This window comes from Notolepis coatsorum (assembly GCF_963971535.1).
Source record: "Notolepis coatsorum genome assembly, chromosome: 17".
Taxonomy (NCBI): domain Eukaryota; kingdom Metazoa; phylum Chordata; class Actinopteri; order Aulopiformes; family Paralepididae; genus Notolepis; species Notolepis coatsorum.
The window spans coordinates 75726143-75745025 of NC_140181.1; the positions used below are offsets into that span (position 1 = coordinate 75726143).

Consider the following 18883-nt stretch of genomic DNA (forward strand, 5'->3'; position numbering starts at 1 on the left):
CCGGTCCGGCTTCTACGCCCAGCCCGGCCTCCTCGACTGGTCCCGGCTCCTCGTCTGGTCCCGGCTCCTCGTCTGGTCCCGGCTCCTCGTCTGGTTCCGGCTCCTCGTCTGGTCCCGGCTCCTCATCTGGCCCCGGCTCCTTGTCTGGTCCCGGCTCTTCGTCTGGTCCAGCCCTACGCCGTGGTCTTCGCCGTGGTCTTCGCCGTGGTCTACATCCGCAGAGACCCCCGTCCGGGGTTCTGCACCCGGTCCCGAGGCCTGCACATGGAGTGGTCCCCGTCCGGGGTCCTGCTCCGGGGTTGTCATCTTCGCACCTCCGCTCCGGCCCTTATGGTCCGGCCCAGAGTCCTGCGCCTGGAGGATCCCTCGTCCGGGGTCCTGCTCCGGGTCTGTCTCCCACGCCCCTTTGCTCCAGGCCCCCTGACCGGTCCTCCGTCCCCGTTTCCAGTCACCCTCACCGGGCCTCTGTCCACGTTTGTGGCCCCCGTCGTCGGGCCTTTGTCCCCGTCTCGGGCCGCCCTGGCCCTGTGCCCCGCCCGCCCTTCCCCGGGCTACCCTCTGGTCCGGTTCCTCGGGTCCCCTGCTGCTATGCCCCTTCTGGGTTATTTTCGCGGCCCCCCGGCCCCGGTTCTCCGGGTCCTCGCCCCCAGTTTTTGCCGGGGTCTCGGCCCCCCGCATCACCGTTCCCGGACGGTCTTACCGGTCGTCTGGAAGCCGACCCTTTGGGGGGGGGTACTGTGAACAATGTGAACAGTGGTTTTCTGCCGCCCTCTGGTGGCCAAACGCAGCAACTCCAGATACTGGACCATTTAGGTCTAGGTTTGCTGGCTATGTTTAATACTGTTAATGTTATGCTGCCTCTGTTCATGTTGTGTTTCCCCGGTCTAGCTTGTGTTTAAAAGGTTATCTTTACATATGTTTCCTTTAAAGGTTCTTCCCTTTACATATGTTTTCAGTAAGTGTTAATATCTTTACATATGTTTCCTTTAAGGGTTCATCCCTTTACATATGTTTCCAGTAAGTTATCCCTTTACACATGCCTTTATTTTTTGTGTGAGATTTATTTTTACTAATACTTTGTGTTCACCAGTCCAGCTGGCGCTCATTAGTAATCATGGGAAGTATTTATTCCTGCCCGTTTCTCACTTCCCTGTCGCGCCATTGCCCTTGTTTTGTTTTGTCTACCCAAGTTGTGTTTGGTCACGTACTCACCTTTGTCACCTGTATTTCCCAGTGAGTCCGTTCCTTTTTTAGTCCACTTTTTCCAGCACTGCTGAGTTTTGTTTTCCGGCTTTTACAGTTTGTTTTTGTTTGTTACCGTTTTTAACGTGTATCATTGTTGCTTGCAAACTGCCAAAGTAAAAGCCTGTTCAGTTTCATTCCGTTGTCTCTGCCTCTACTCTCTCTGATCGTGTTCTGCATTTGGGGTCTCCTCACCTACCCTCACACCGAACCCTTACAACTTTAGGGTAAAGGTGTAAAAATTCAGGTGGCAAGTTCGCACATGAGCCTGAAGCCATGTATAAAACCAGTTTTTGCACAGGCGAGGTTATCATCTGTGGCTGGCGTGCAGAATGTGAAGCTGTTACCCTAACACGTATAATGCGCTTTCATGTAGCACGCTATTACTGGTGTCATGGCTCTGCTTTGTCGTTGCTGTTATGGTTTGTCAACAACCCCAATAGCACGGCACAGACAGGTAGTTCAGAGTTAGCCAAAAACCAGGGCGTATTTATTTACAAAACAGAAATGAGCTAAAACAACTAAAGCACAAAGGGAGAATGTTCTTGGCAGAGTTGTCTGCGGCTCTGCAGCTCGTCTTCAGAGCAGAGACGGCACTGTGGTGTTGCGCCTCTGACTCTGCGGCTCTGCAGCTACTTGACGATCCACTCGGGAAACAGAGAGAGAGATAATCTCAACAAGACGAGCGAACGGAATACAATGCAGTCCAGAATTGTTTAGCTGAGTCAGTAACAACAACAAGCGGCTCCTCTTCAGTGTTACCCAAACACACAAAAAACAGAAAGGTCCCGAGTCCAGGAAAATGCGAGAAAAACAGAGTATCCAAAAAAAGTACGTTCCAAAACTCACCAAGGCGCAACTGCGCAAAGCGGTCTACGAGGCAGAGATCCAACGGATGGCAGAGCAAAGCAACAGCGGCGACTTCCATAGACGTCCTGGAGAGAACAGACAAGGTACAACACGGGAGGAAACAAGCAGCAGCCAGTGGTAATCCAAAACGACCCGACACAGAACGTTAGGAACACCAGAGTATATAAGGGCTCCACCGAGCTGATTAGAACTCACTTCAGGTGCGCGAAGGTAATTGGTACCTTGAAGCGTGCGGAATCGGACCAATCCTCACAGTACCCCCCCCTCCACGGGAGCCACCCGGCGACCTGCCCGGCCCCGGCTTCCCCGGATGGGACCGATGGAAGTCGGTGACCAGGGCGGGGTCCATGATGAGCTGGCGGGAGACCCAGCTCCATTCCTCCGGACCGTATCCCTCCCAGTCCACCAGGTACTGGAACCCCCGTCCCCGCCGTCGGACGTCCATGAGCTGACGGACCTTCCACTGGGGGTGTCCGTCCACCATCTCGGGAGGAGGCGGATCTGGAGCAGGAGGCATCAGGGGACTTAGAGAGACAGGTTTAACCCGGGACACATGGAAAACGGGGTGAATGCGCATGGACGCAGGAAGCTTAAGACTCACCGCCGCGGGACTGAGCACCTTCTGGATCTCAAAAGGGCCGACGAACCGGGGGTTAAGCTTCTTGGCCGAGGATCGAAGCGGAAGATCCTTGGCGGACAACCATACCCTCTGCCCAGGGTGGTACGTCGGCGCAGGGATCCGGCGTCGGTCAGTTCCACGACTGGCGCGCTCCGATGACCGGAGCAGCGCAGACCTGGTGATCTCCCAGACCTGACGACACCGGTCGAGATGATCCTGCACGGAGGGAACTGCCACTTCCGACTCCTGTGCAGGGAAAAGAGGGGGTTGGTAGCCCAGGGATACCTCGAATGGCGAGAGGCCGGTGGCGGAACTGACCAGGGAGTTGATGGCGTACTCGACCCAGGGAAGGAACCGGCTCCAGGAAGCGGGTCTCTCGGCGGCAACACAACGGAGAGCAGACTCCACGCTCTGGTTCATCCTCTCTGTTTGTCCGTTGGTCTGGGGATGATAACCAGACGAAAGACTGACAGTTGCCCCCAATCCCTTGCAAAAGGCCTGCCATACCTGGGAAGTGAACTGGGGACCCCGGTCCGAGACGACGTCCTGGGGGAAACCATGGAGGCGGAACACGTGGCTTGTCAGGAGGTCCGCTGTCTCGGAAGCTGAGGGAAGCTTGGGAAGGGCCACGAGGTGAACCCCCTTGCTGAACCGATCCACCACAGTCAGAAGGCACGTGTTTCCCTGGGACGATGGAAGACCCGTGACGAAGTCCAACGCCACATGGGACCAAGGGCGGCTCGGAATGGGAAGTGGCTGTAAAAGCCCGGAGGGTGCCTGGTGGGAGGCCTTGCTGCGGGCGCAGACCGTGCAGGCCAGAACAAACTCCTTGACGTCGTTCCTCATGGTGGGCCACCAGAATCGACGAGCCAGGAAGGAGAACGTGTGATGAACGCCGGGGTGACAGGCAAACCGGCTGGTATGGCCCCATTGGAGAACCCGGGACCGGACTGAGTCGGGGACGAAGAGGCAACGAACGGGTACGTTGCTGGGAGCGGGATGGAAATGTAGGGCACGCCTGACCACGGTTTCGAGTCGGATCCTCAGTGGTTGGAGCCCCCTTGGAGTGTAACCGGGACAGAGAGTCGGCCGTCGTGTTGCGGGACCTAGGGCGAAAGGTCAGCGAGAAGTCGAACCGACTGAGGAAGCTGGCCCACCTTGCCTGCCGGCCGTTGAGGCGCTTGGATGCACGGATGTACGTCAAGTTCTTATGGTCCGTCCAAATGGTGAACGGTTCCTCGGCCCCCTCCAGCCAATGACGCCACTCCTCCAAGGCAGCCACTACCGCCAGCAGCTCCCGGTTGCCAATGTCATAGTTCCTCTCGGCAGGAAGGAAACGACGTGAGTAGAAAGCGCACGGATGGACCTTCTGGTCCGTCGCCGACCGCTGAGACAAGATAGCCCCTAGTCCAGTATCCGAGGCGTCCACCTCCACAATGAACTGCCTCTTGGGGTCTGGGTGGAGCAAGACCGGGGCGGTGGTGAACCTCTTCTTGAGGGAACGGAACGCAGCGCAGGCCGCTGGAGACCAGTCAAACGGCAGGGAGGGAGAGGTCAGCCTGGTAAGTGGTTCCGCCACCTGGCTGTAGTTCCGGATGAATCTCCGGTAGAAGTTTGCGAACCCAAGGAAGCTCTGTAGCTCCTTCCGAGAGGTGGGTTCCGGCCACTCCTCCACGGCCCGGATCTTGCGAGTGTCAGCTCGGGTCAGGCCGCTCTCCACGATGAAGCCTAGGTAATCGACGGAGTCGGAGTGGAAACGGCACTTCTCTGCCTTAACGAAGAGCCGATTGTGGAGGAGGCGCTCCAGCACACGGCGGACATGCTGGACATGTTCCTCGAGGGTCTTGGAGAAGATGAGGATGTCGTCCAGGTAAACCACCACAAACTCCTCGAGCATGTCACGGAAGACGTCGTTCATGAGCGCCTGGAATACCGCCGGAGCGTTGGTGAGGCTGAACGGCATCACCAGGTACTCGTAATGACCCCTGGGAGTCTTGAAGGCGGTCTTCCATTCATCGCCCTCTCGGATACGGACCAGATGGTAGGCACTCCGGAGGTCCAGTTTGGTGAAGACGGTAGCCTGGGTGAGGGGCTCGAAGGTGGAGTTCATGAGAGGAAGAGGATACTTGTTCTTAATGGTGATCTCGTTGAGTTGGCGATAATCAATGCAGGGTCGAAGGTTTCCATCCTTCCCAACAAAAAAGAAACCGGCCGCCACCGGGGAGGAAGAGGGCCGAATGAGGCCTGCTGCCAAGGACTCAGAGATGTACTTCTCCATCGCTGCCTTCTCAGGGACGGTCAGACTGTAGAGGCGGCTGCCGGGAAGGGGGGCCCCTGAGCGGAGGTCGATGGCACAGTCGTAAGGCCGGTGAGGCGGAAGGGCCAGAGCCCGGGACTTGCTGAAAACCTCCCCGAGGTCGTGGTACTCGGGGGGAATAGTTGAGAGGTCCGGGGGCGGCACACAAGGGGAACTCCGGGGCGAAGGACTGGATGCCGCCTGAAGACACTGGGCATGACAGGAGGAGCTCCACCCCCTGATGGTGCCGGAGGACCAGGCGATGTGGGGCTCATGCAGTGCGAGCCAGGGCCGACCCAGGACTACTGGGACAAGAGGGGATCTGGTAATAAAAAACTGGATTCTCTCAACGTGGTTACCAGCAATGGTGAGGAGGACAGGACAGGTGCGTTGAGTGATGTCAGCCAGGCGGTGCTGATCCAGCGCGAAAACCTCCAAGGGCCTCTCGAGGTCCTCAAGTGGAATGTTGGCCTGGGTGGCAAACTCAACGTCCAGGAAACTCTCATCAGCACCCGAGTCAATGAGTGCCTCCACCGTCGCCCGTTGGTCCGCCCAGGCTAGGGTGACGCTCGTCAGACGGTTAGGTGGTGCACGGGTGTGGGAACAGGAAAAACGGCTCACCAGGATCTCCCGGGGTCCCGGCGAGCCTGGTCTTTTGGCCGGGTAGGGCAATGGGAGATACGGTGTCCATCCCGGCCGCAGTAGAGGACCTGAGCCTGGACTCCCATTCAGCCTGGCTAAGGTGTGTGCGTCCCAGCTGCATGGGTTCCTCCTCGGTCACAGACCGGGAGGGGAAAGGACCACCAGTCGCGGAGGGGGCAGGACGGACAGCAGTACTGTCACGAGTACGGGGGGTCTGGGGAACGCCTGGGGGTCCCAGTCGGGCTCTCTCACGCCTTCTCTCCCGGAGGCGTCCGTCGATGCGAATAGCAAGGCTGATTAGGCCCTCGAGAGAATCGGGCTCCTCTCGGGTCGCGAGCTGGTCCCTTACAGCGTCGTTGAGCCCCCTCAGGAAGGTGAGATGAAGCGCCCGATCGTTCCAACCGCTCTCGGTTGCGGCCAGTCTGAACTCCAGCGCGTAGTCGGTGACACTGCCACTGCCCTGCCGGAAGGTGCCCAACCGAGCTCCTGGGTCCTGGCCACGAACTGTGTGGTGGAAAACCCTTCGGAGCTCTGCCACGAAGTCTGGGTAGGAGAAACAAAAATCAGCCCTCATAGACCAGGAAGCAGTAACCCACTGTGCTGCTCGGCCTGTGAGCAGGTTAGTCATGTAAGCTACTCAGGCTCCCTCTAACGTAAATCGGCTGGGTTGATGAAGGAAAACCAACTCACATTGCATGATGAATGTGGCACAATCCTCGAAGTTACCGTCGAACAAACGTGGTTCGGAGAGACGGGGCTCCCGAGGTGCGAGGTCGGGAGGTGCGGGGTCTGTCGCGGCTGCGGGTGGTGATCTGGCTGGGACTCCTGGGACAGGTGGGGTTAAAAGCAGGGTGTTAAATGCTGCACTGAGAGCCTGTAGCTGGTGCAGAATATCAGCTTGCTGATTACCCTGGGTTGTCTGCTGGGTGGCCAGAGTGTTAAGAGACTCCTGAATAGGCTGGACCTGGGCCCGGAGGTCCTGCACAGCAGCCGCAGCCGCACCTAACTGTTGGGTGTGGTCGTTGGTCAAGTCGATCTGGACCGCCAACGCTGCCCTAACTCTGTCTGTGTCGGCTGGGGTTGACATGGTCGGGTCGTAATGTTATGGTTTGTCAACAACCCCAATAGCACGGCACAGACAGGTAGTTCAGAGTTAGCCAAAAACCAGGGCGTATTTATTTACAAAACAGAAATGAGCGAAAACAACTAAAGCACAAAGGGAGAATGTTCTTGGCAGAGTTGTCTGCGGCTCTGCAGCTCGTCTTCAGAGCAGAGACGGCACTGTGGCGTTGCGCCTCTGACTCTGCGGCTCTGCAGCTACTTGACGATCCACTCGGGAAACAGAGAGAGAGATAATGTCAACAAGACGAGCGAACGGAATACAATGCAGTCCAGAATTGTTTAGCTGAGTCAGTAACAACAACAAGCGGCTCCTCTTCAGTGTTACCCAAACACACAAAAAACAGAAAGGTCCAGAGTCCAGGAAAATGCGAGAAAAACAGAGTATCCAAAAAAAGTACATTCCAAAACTTCCAAAATTCCAAAAACCAAGGCGCAACTGCGCAAAGCGGTCTACGAGGCAGAGATCCAACGGATGGCAGAGCAAAGCAACAGCGGCGACTTCCATAGACGTCCTGGAGAGAAACAGACGAGGTACAACACAGGAGGAAACAAGCAGCAGCCAGTGGTAATCCAAAACGACCCGACACAGAACGTTAGGAACACCAGAGTATATAAGGGCTCCACCAAGCTGATTAGAACTCACTTCAGGTGCGCGAAGGTAATTGGTACCTTGAAGCGTGCGGAATCGGACCAATCCTCACAGTTGCATCGTATCAGGGGTGAGGGGTCATGAGGGGTGGGCTGATAAAATCCTCCCCCCCCTTTACTGATTGGCCGGGAGGTGGGACCTCCTGCCTGTCAGTTTTCCCTGTTGGCTGAGGGGCAGCGCGTCATAGGGAGGGGGAAGGGGGGGGGGGGTTCCCTGGTTCCACTCCCTGTTAGGATGGGTGAGTCACGGGATTTCCCCCCGGCCATGGGATACGTCACTGGGTGCGTTTCCTATTGGCCAGGAGACATCCGTGAGGTTACAGGCTCTGTGCTGCAGACCGCTGTCTTTGTCAAAATTGGATGATGCGTTGCATTCGAAAACTCTATTAGTGTGTATTGGGCCGTTGGTCACTTGGCCCAATTATTATGGCATGTATCTTTTTCAATTGTACTCACGTGGAGGTCTCTCTGGGGGAACTTCTGTTTTCCCCTCTTATGTGAGGAGCAGAATTGACGGGGTTGCCCTCAGTCGCGTCATATAAGGCCTGTGTCTGTGTCTTATTGACCGGCTTCCTGCTGCTCGTCCCAGACAGCATGGAGGGAATGTCGTCTGGTGTTTTCTTTTTAGAATTCACCATTGATGTGTTTCAGGTTCTTGACGTGCATATAGCGCTGGCCCTGGGTGCTTCCTATGTGGAACCACGTTTTTGGGCTGGCGCGCCTTGGTTGCCCAATTCATAGAATCAGCGTTTTTTATGAAGGAGATTTTTTATCTCTACCGAGCGCCAGTGCAAGACTCGATGACTCACGTGCATCTCCGGGGGGAGATGACGGAGTAGATCATTACATTGGCGGAGGGGTCTCACGCCCATGAGGTGGGCCGCCAGGAGCAGCACATTCAAGTTCTGTCCATCTTGGTGGCGCCCTCTGTGATGTTTTAGATCGACACGCGTACCTACCCCCCTCTTAGGACTGGGGATGGCGGCGTGACTAGGACACGGGACTGGTTCTGGTCACGCCGGACCAAGTCAGTTAACCCGTTGTCCGCCGGGGCGCAGATCAGCTGTTCTGGTACCCCGAAGGACTTCGTGCTTTTTCCGGGGGGAAAATGCCGGGTCGGTCCGGGCTTCGCGGGGATTGATGTCGTGGATATGTGTGTCATGTGTATGCCACTACGGCTTGCCCATAACAGTGACGTGCTTGGTCCATACTGTGTTGTACCTTGCGCTGTGTTAGGGGGCCTGGTCCTTCTTCATTGTTTCACTCCAACTTCCCCCTGCTGGGCAGGGATGGGAGGGGGCTGTCAAAGTGGGCAGGGGTGAGGTGGGTTCTAGGGGTAAGGTCAAGTAGAAGTCTGACCAGTTTGTTTTGTGATCTTGGATCAAACCGTTGGATCAAACCGGAAGTTACAAGTCTTGGTGTTATAATAGACTCCGACCTAAGCTTTAAATCACACAGCAAGGTGAGCAACCATCAGCAACCAGTGGGTGACAATATTGTCACAAGGAAAGATGAAATTACCTACCTGGGTTCCATCCTAGAGGCAAATCTTTCCTGTGACAAAATGGCATCCAATGTAATAAAAAAAAGTCAACCAACGAACTAGATTCTTGTACCGGATCTCCTCTCTGGTAAACAAGAATACCCTGACGACTCTGGCAGGAGCACTCATTCAAGGGTACTACGACTATGCTCATGGTACCAAAGCACCTCAAAGGCGCTAAAAACAAGATTACAAACATCACAAAACAAACTGGTCAGACTTCTACTTGACCTTACCCCTAGAACCCACCTCACCCCTGCCCACTTTGACAACCTAGGATGGCTTAGAGTAGACAACACAACAGTACAGCAACTTGCAATGGGCCTGGTCAACAAGATACACTATACGACTAAGGTACCCATGTACATGTCAAAATACTTCCCAAAGGTCAGTGAATACCACGACCACAACACCAGAGGAAGCTCAACAAATCATGTTAAACCCAGATTCGGCACAAAAAAGGGACTAAACACGTTTCACAATTATGCCACATCAATGTGGAACGCCCTACCCAAAGCTGTAAAGGAATGTGAATCCCTACCCACATTCAAAACCGCTCTTAAAGAGCACCTACGGGAGGCTGCAATTCGAAACTGGCCACCGTAAATGTCCAAACCCCCCCACCCCCTCCTAATAGACAGTATCCTCCCCACCGCATGTATATATTCTCTCCCCACCGTATGTATATTTCTCTCCCACCCACCCACCCACCCCCTCCTAATGTACAGTCCCCTCCCCATCATATGTATATACTCTGTCAGGATCTATGGGTAACAGTACTGTATATTTGAATATTGTATATGTCACAAATGTAACAGTACTAAATACCTGTATGTCATGTATGTCCCTATGCCATAAATGTCATGTATGTTGTGTATGTCATAAATGTCACTATGAATTGAAAATGGGGGACCCTGATGTAAACAAGACAAACGACTTTCTCTGGTATGCATCCCCTTAACAATTGTGTGTATTGAGCCATACTGTATTGTACCCAGTCTGCAATCTGTTAAATAAAGTTTTCATTCATTCATTCATTCATTCATTCATTCATTCATTCATTCAACATAGCTACGGTATGGCCATTTATAAATCAAAAGGATGGTGAAAAACTGATCCATGCCTTTATCTCAAGCCAACTTGACTACTGTAATGCACTCCTCACCGGCCTCCCCCAAAAAAACAGAGAACGACTCCAACTCATTCAAAACTCTGCAGCTAGGCTACTAACTAGAACCAAGAGGAGAGACCATAATCAGTCCAGTATCTACCCTGCACTGGCTTTTCGGTAACATTTAGAATCGATTTCAAGGTCCTCCTCCTCATTACAAAGCACTAAATGGAACAGGACCAAGCTACATTGCAAATTCTCTAGTCAACTATGTGCCTTCTAGAATAATTACAATCATCTACTACTAGCCCCTTTCGTGACTGCGATGTGCAAGCCTGGGGCTTTAGTCACTAACTATGCACCAAAGCTATGGAACATCCTACCTATGGGCATTAGGGAAGCTAGATCTCTAAATATTTAAAAAAAAATATATATATAAAAACGTACCTCTTCTTTTTTATACTTAAATTTTTATTTTCAGTTTTTTGATTTACAAACAGAACATCCACATACAATAATACAATTGGCGGTCAAAATTATAAACGACAGTACAATAGAATTCGATAGATAAGAACTAAAAGATATAGCTGATATTAGACAAATTTATATCAAAATCGAATGACGAGTTGACCTAAAATAAATTCACTAAAGGGGAAAAGGAAAAAACACAGCAAAACAAAAACAAAGAAAAGTGATAAACAATAAAAAAAAAAAAAAAAAGTGACATGGGTTCTTTGGTACCTTCATAGTTTATTTTCGTTTCGTTTTTTCTTCTTGTCTCCTTTTCACTCTCCTGTGATGTTGTTTCTTTTTTTCCTGTACTCTTCCCACTTCTCCCATTTTGACTCAAACTTCTCGTCTTGTAGCCTCAGCCTATGTGTGATTCTCTCCATTTCCTGTATCCCACCCACTATCTCTGTCCATTGTTCCCTCGTCGGTGCTTCTACTCTATACCACATTTTCGTCAGTGCTTTCTTGGCTGCTACTAGCAATATCTTAATCAAGTATATATCTTTCCCCTGCATTCCTTCCTGTGTTAAGTTCCCTAAATACAATACTTGTCCTGTCTGGGGTATTTCATATCCTACTATTTAATTTATTATCCCTCCTATCTCTTCCCAATAGTTCTTTATTATCTGACATCCCCAGAATATGTGTGTGTGGTTTGCTATTTCCTGTCCACATTTTCTCCAGCATGGTTTCTGTGTTGGTGTATAGTTGCCCTGTATTTCTGGTGTTATAAAAAATCGAATTATGTTTTTCCACCCAAACACCCTCCATATCCTTGACCCTGTGGTTGTGTGTTGTATCTTACATATGTTATACCATTCTTCTTCTGTTATCTCCGTTTCTAATTCCTTCTCCCACTTTTCCTTTATATATTTGGTTGTGATGTCCTTGCTGTCCATTATTGCCTGATATAGTGCCGATATCCCCCCCCCCCCCTTCCTTCCTTCGTATGCTTTTACCATTATCTTAATTATCCCATTCTGATCTTTGTCTTTGTCTAGTTTTATTTCCTTGTTGTAGTAGTCCCTAATCTGTAAATATCTAAAGTGGTCGCTATTCTCTAGTCCGAATCTTTCTTTCAATTTTTGTAGAGTCTGGATCTCCCCTCCTTCTGTCATTGTACATATTGCTGTTATGCCCCCCCTCTCCCATCTTTTGAACCCATGATCTTCTTTCCCTGGTTTAAATTTGTTGTCGTGCGTTATCCATCTCAGTATCTTGGTTTCTTTTTCTAGCTTGTATTTCTTTACTATCTTGTTCCATATATTTATAGTGAATTTGGTAATTGGGTCTATTAGTTGTTCCTTTCTTCTGTATAGCTGCCTGTCTCCTATTAGTGCCTGCACTTTGAGTCCCTCATTTTTTGTTTCTATGTCTTTCCATTTGGCTTCATAGTTCTCGTTACACCAACATGTTACTATTATCAGCTGTGCTGCGTAGTAGTAATCTTCTAAACTAGGTATTGCCATTCCTCCTTTCTCCTTTGGTAATTGTGAATGAATGAATGAATGAATGAATGAATGAATGAATGAATGAATGAATGAAAACTTTATTAACAGATTGCAGAATGGGTACAGTGCAGTACAGCTCAATACATACAATTGTTAAGGGGATGCAGACCAGAGAAAGACTTTCGTCTTGTTTGTATAGTCACATATCTTATCCTTGGCCTTTTCCCCCCCCATATGAATCTTGATATCTGTTTATTCCATTCCCTGAACTGGCTTTGTGGTATTAATATAGGTAGAGCCTGAAATAGGTATAGTAACCTTGGTAATATATTCATCTTTATAATTTCGATCCTTGAGCTAAAGTCTAGAGGCATTACTGTCCATCTTTCTAGGTCTCGTTTGATTTTCTGATTAATCTGTGTATAGTTTGCATCGTATAGTCCCTCCACCCCTCTTGTAATATTCACTCCTAGGTATCTGATCCTGTCCATATCCCATTTAATCTTGTATTTGTCTTTGATCTCTGTCGTTGGGGTGTAGTTCAATGTTAAGGTCTGTGTCTTTGTTACATTAAGTCTATATCCTCCTGAGTAATATCCATATTCTGTCAGTAAATCCATCAGTGTCGGGAAGCTTGTGTCTGGTTGTCTCATATATACTATCACATCATCTGCGAACAGTCCTAATTTATGTTCTGTTCCTCTTATCTCCACCCCTTTGATGTCCTCGGTCTGTCTAATTAGTTGAGCCAGTGGTTCGATGAATATATCGAAGAGCGTCGGCGAAAGACAACAGCCCTGTCTTGTAGCCCTCTCTAGTTTGATCCGGTCCGTCAGGTTGCCATTTACTTTAATCCTTGCCGTTGGTTCTTGATATAATGCCCTAATTGTTTTCATCACGTTTTTGTCTAGTCCAAATTTCTCTAATACTTTATATAGGAATATCCAGCTTACACTGTTGAATGCTTTTTCTGCATCCAGGCTAACTAGTACTGCACTTCCTCCTTCTTTTTGTATCTCCTCTACTATCTGCACTGTCTTTCTTATGTTGTCCTGTGTTTTTCTTCCTTTAATGAATCCGGTCTGGTCTTCGTCTATAATATCTGGCATAAATGTCTCAAATCTTTTGGATATTATCGATGTATACATCTTGTAATCTACATTAAGTATGGACACTGGTCTGAAGCTACTACATAGTTCCTTATCCTTCCCTTCCTTTGGAATCATAGTAATTATGGCTTCTTTCCATGAGGGTGGCATTGTTCCTTTTTTCATTGTGTGTCTAAATGCTGCCTCTAATATGGGCCTCAGTTCCTGTCTAAATGTTTTGTAAAATTCCGAAGGGAATCCGTTGCTACCTGGTGACTTATTGTTCTTTGCTTTACTGATCGCATTTCCTACTTCCTGTTCTGTTATCTCTGCATTTAATATTTTGTTCTGTTCCTTTCCTATCGATGGTAAATCTAATTTTTCTACGAATGTCTCTATCTCTTCTTCTCCTGCCGCTTTCGGTTGTGTGTATAGTGTCTTATAGTATTCTACAAATGTCTTCTCTATTTCAGCTGGTTCTCTTAGTAACCTGTTTGTGTTTGTGTCTCTTATTGTGTGTATTGTATTTAGTTTCTGTTGTATTCTGATTCGTCTAGCTAAGAGTCTGGTCGCTCTCGTTCCTCCTTCATAGTATGTCTGTTTCACATATCTAGCCTTTTTCTCAATTCAAGTCAGTAATTCTTTGTTTATCTTTTCTCTAACGTCTTTTACTTCCCTAAGTAAAAACGTACCTCTTCACCTTAGCCTTTTAAATGAATACACTCCGCTGCTGCTTGTACTGTAGATTGCACTATTTTAGTCTGTCCATTCTATTCTACTCTTTTATTACAGGTTTTGAACTGTTCAGGTATTGAACTGCACCCTGAGAGAGGGAACCTGCGCCCTGAGAGGGAGGTTTGCCCTGAGAGGGAGGTTCAAAGGGTCAAAGTGGGTATCAAACAGGAAGGAAGACTGTCAGGTTTTAAACTGTGGATATCAAACAGGGAAAGTAAAGACAATTTTAGGGCCCGTGTCGACCGGGGACGTTTTATGAGTTGTCAGCTCCTTTCTGTCATGCATTTCTATGCTACAGACGCGACAGGCGCGCTCCTTTTCCCAGTGCCGCACCTCGCGTTTTAGCGCTCTCGTGGCTAGCGTTTTTTTTGGGCGGAGCGCCGCTCATCAAGGTAACTTTTTTCGATCGACCAATCAACATCGAGCAAGTGGCGGAGCCGTGGGAGTCGCGAGACGCTCTGGAAACGCTCTGGGCATGCATATTTTTGCTTTTCAAAGCGGTCCACCTTGAAAAAAACGTCCCCGGTGAACACAAAGCCTTAAACTGTTAACAGTAATTCAGAACTCTTTTATTGCACTGCACTATTGCATCATTTTACTCTGTCTATTTTATTCTACTATTTTATTGCACTGCACTATTTTACTCTATATATTGTCTATTTTATTCTTTTTATTATTGTCTATTTTAAAACTGCAATAGAATCAAACCTTAAACAAGGTGGCCTATTGGGATGTTAGATCCTAATGTGAAAAACAATGTGATTTTATATGTCTGCACTTTATGTGCTCATTTTGTGCCTGTCTTTTTGCTGCTGTGAAGCACTTTGAGCTGCAATTCTTGTATGAAAGGTGCTATACAAATAAAGTTTATTATTATTATTATTATTATTATTATTATTATTATTATTATTATTATTATTATTATTATTATTATTATTATTATTATTATTATTATTATTATGTGCCCCTTTAAGTTCAACTAACATTTAAGTTTGAAATCACAGGTGAAATATATAGTTTTACAGAACGATATTAAAGAACATGTTGAATGTTGACCCTCACTGACACGTTGATCTTTCAGTCTGACTACACTTGCTAGCTTTAATGTCTTGGAGGAAAGTCCCTTAGGCAACGGTGCAACCTTTCCATGCCACCGATTTAAACAGGAACCATAAATCAAATAACATATCCATTTACAAGAGGTTTAGGAAGCAGGTAAGAGACATGAGCAACTGTAGACTAGCCTGGCTTGATTGATTGATTGATTGATTGAATACACACACACACATGTATACAGCATGTGTTGTATGTGAAAACAGTACTTCAATGTCCCGATGTCCCAGTTTAGCAACTGGTAATCCAGAGTCCTCACTAACACCTGTTGAGGTACTGCTGATGGGATGTGTTTTGTTAAAGACTATGCATGCATGTGTGTGTGTGTGTGTGTGTGTGTGTGTGTGTGTGTGTGTGTGTGTGTGTGTGTGTGTGTGTGTGTGTGTGTGTGTGTGTGTGTGTGTGTGTGTGTGTGTGTGTGTGTGTGTGTGTGTGTGTGTGTGTGTGTAAAACGCTCTAATAAAACGATGCCTTTACTAAATATACACACACTAACACACTTATACCCGCCACCCCACCAATAAAAAAAACCAACATAGACTACAGTACATGCATAATTTTACATTATATATATCCACGCACACAATATCTTTGACATGACCCCTGCTCTGTCTGTCTGTCTGTCTGTCTGTCTGTCTGTCTGTCTGTCTGTCTGTCTGTCTGTCTGTCTGTCTGTCTGTCTGTCTGTCAAAACGTATCAAACTTAAGCACTTATCGAAACTAAAACTATGGACAATTAAAATATAGGCCTACTAGAATAAAGAAACAGAGCTGTGTCACATTGCAACTTTGTAATCAAATATACTATGTAGAAAATGTAGACTAACAAAAAAATAAACAAGAGAATTGGGCTAAATAATTTAAATATGTGTAGGCCTACATGTAAGTAAAGATAACTTTGTATAAACTTTAAAGATATGTTTAAAAATAAAGGTATGTGCTCTGTTTGTAGGTAGGTCTATGTACTCTCTCTCTCTCTCTCATTCTCTCATTCTCTCTCTCGCTCTCTCTCACCTGGTAGAGCTCATTGGCACACTTCCTGCAGAGGTTGTGCTGACAGGGCAAGATGACTACAGGCTTAGTGAAGATCTCCAGACAGATGGGGCAGATGAGCTGTTTCTCCAGGGATCCCAATGTCGCATCCTTCTCCGCACCATGGTAGCTCCCCAACGGGCTCAGATCCATGGGCAGCGACATGGCTGACTCCCCCTGATTGCACCAGGATAATGACTTGTGGAGGTTTTAAATGCTAGTTGGCCTCTCTCTGTTGGCTAATATGTCGATGCTATGTTCTTGCCCGATATGTTGGTCAGTTGGTCCGTCTGCTTTAGCCGTCGGTTTGTCTAACTGGATTTTCCAGCCGTCTACAGTATGTGTCTGCCTTGTCTCTCCTGTAGTTTCCCCTCTCTCTCTGTTTATGTGTTTGAGCTCCAACAAGCGCAGCAGAGTTGAGGAGGAACCAAACTGCAACAATTATAGGACTAATCTACCGTCATTCAAAATGAACTAAGCTCATATAGAAACCTTACATGTGGCCCAACGTTAAGACTTATCTACTGTTATTCCACAGTCCGCCTGGGTCTCCTGTTACAGGCTGTGTGCAAGTATGGCTTCTGAAATCAGGGAATGCCCCTTGGAGATCCACACATGATCAGGGTTGGTCTCCAGTCATTTCCAATTGAATCGGTTCACCCACCACGCAGTCCGGCACGTTTCCAAACTATTGCAAAAAACAGCACAGTTCAAACACAGTGGCTGCACAGTTCAAACGGTGTCAGAACAGTTCACACGCAGTGTGAAAGCAGAGTAGGCCCTCAGACAGGATCTCCTCGGTTGAGAATAGCAATCGACTAACTTCAGGAGGTTCACTTTCTTTCTTTTGCTGCGAGAAGGTATTTTATATCCGATTTGTGATGACAGGGTTGAGTGAAAACCGTTAAAAGTGTCCCCGAAAAGTTCCCGATCGCCACGCCTGAGTTCCTCTCTCTCTCTTCTTCATCCAACACTCTTTCTCTCTCTTGTCTTCTACTGCTCCTCTTCTGTGAATGCCCTCATCCCTCGTTCACCCAACACACTCCATTCTCTCCTTCTCCCTGCGGTGCAGCTCTGTGACTACCTGTCTGTTCACAGTGTCTCATCCACTGCAGAGAGAGAGAGAGAGAGAGAGAGAGAGGGAGAGAGGAAGAGGGAGAGAGGACTCATGGGGGGGTCACTGTACTTAGATGGGGGGTGTCCAGTTACATCCGAGTTCCCAGGGGCATTTACTTTGAACTGACTGACACACACACACACACACACACACACATTTGAATACTTTATTTGGTTCCACAAATGATATTACAGGGAATCAAATATATCGGGGCCAAGCAGCACTGAACACCTAAGGGTACACATAGCACCTCCTTCTCCACATGGCTAAGCTGCCAATAATAGCTGAGACAGAGCAACACAAACACACACACACACACACACACACACACACACACACACACTTACCATATCGGGCACTTGGTGGTATGCAGCCGGATCACACCATGCCAGGCAGTGATCTTTCTATAGTTACCCCACCCTCCGCGCTGTCCCTCCCCCTTGCCCCTTAACTACGGGGCAGAGACAGACACTGATCTTGACCAGGTCCTGTTTTCAATAGAACGCAGAAATACTAATTGGGGATCAATTTAGTTCACAAGTCATAATGAAGTCAGAAACATTTCATATTAGGAGGCACAAATAATGTACCTATAGAACTAATGAGGTAACTATATGTTACCCCTTAATGAAAAGGTATCATAGCAGTGGTTAGCACTGTTGCCTCACAGCAAAAAGATGCTGGGTTCAAATCCCTATGTTCTGTTTCCTCCCACACCAAAAAGACATGCATGTTAAAGGAACACACCAACATTTTGGGAAATTCGCTTACCGTCTTCTTCAGAGATAGATAAGAAGATAGATACCAGTTTCCTCTCTGTGCGTTCAGTAGAAAGCTGCATGTTATCCTAGCTTAGCACAATGAATGGAAGCGGACATGACCGGTTAGCCTAGAGAGGAAACTGGTATCTATCTTATTGTCTCTCTGGAGAAGATGGTAAGCTAATTTCCCAAAATGTTGGCGTGTTCTTTTAAGTTACCTGCTGTTACCCTTAACCAAGGTACTGCCAGTACGACTGGAGTTGGTATTCGAGCGCCGCACTATGTGTGGCTGCCCACTGCTTCTAACTAGTTAGGATGGGTCAAATGCAGAAAACGAATTTCCCCAAGGGGATTAAAGGAAGGTTCAATTTTATGGTCTGATTTATCGCCATGGTACTACTTTTGGATAAAAAAAATACCGTGGTATAATATAAACTACGATACTGATGTTAATATCATGGTATTTTTCATGGTATATGATTATTTGGTCATCGCAGGGGGAAATAGGGTAATGAGTCAGATGGCTAATTCTTTACTGGACGTGTCGTTGGGAAGTGAAGTAGAAGCCATTGACCATTATTCACACAACAGCCATTTTGCTCTTATGTCATGCTCAGGTTGGGGTTTCTTTGGGAACAGGGTGGAAAGGAATCCCAACCTGAACATGACATAAGAGCAAAATGGCCACCATGTGAATACGGTCAATTCTGGAAGGATTTCCCTACAGTGAGGCAGGTCTGAGACATGGTGGTTAATTAACAGCTGTTCCTCATCAGTTCCCACCAAAGTACGGTCTTACTGTGACATCTGGATGGCCGTGTGACCCGGCCCACAGTGATCCTGAATCAGTAGTCATATTTTTGGAAGTTTTACATTTAACTCCAATTACACTGTCCCACTCAAAGTCTGTGTGAAAAGCTGTATTATTATAATTTTTTTTTTCTCAAGGTATTTCTCAGGCCAAGCGGTTGGGATGAGGACAT

General features: G+C 48.2%; 1 protein-coding gene across 1 annotated transcript in view; it reads right to left on the reverse strand.

The window, feature by feature from the left end:
* Positions 1–16187, reverse strand: part of LOC311244087 (uncharacterized protein) — a gene marked incomplete at both ends in the record, with an annotated part of 60055 nt that extends 43868 nt beyond the window's left edge. Inside the window, one exon of the mRNA XM_084333498.1 lies at positions 16005–16187. Coding sequence (XP_084189624.1) covers positions 16005–16187 — 183 coding nt within the window. The remainder of the gene's footprint in view (positions 1–16004) is intronic.
* Between the last annotated feature and the right edge of the window lie 2696 nt (positions 16188–18883).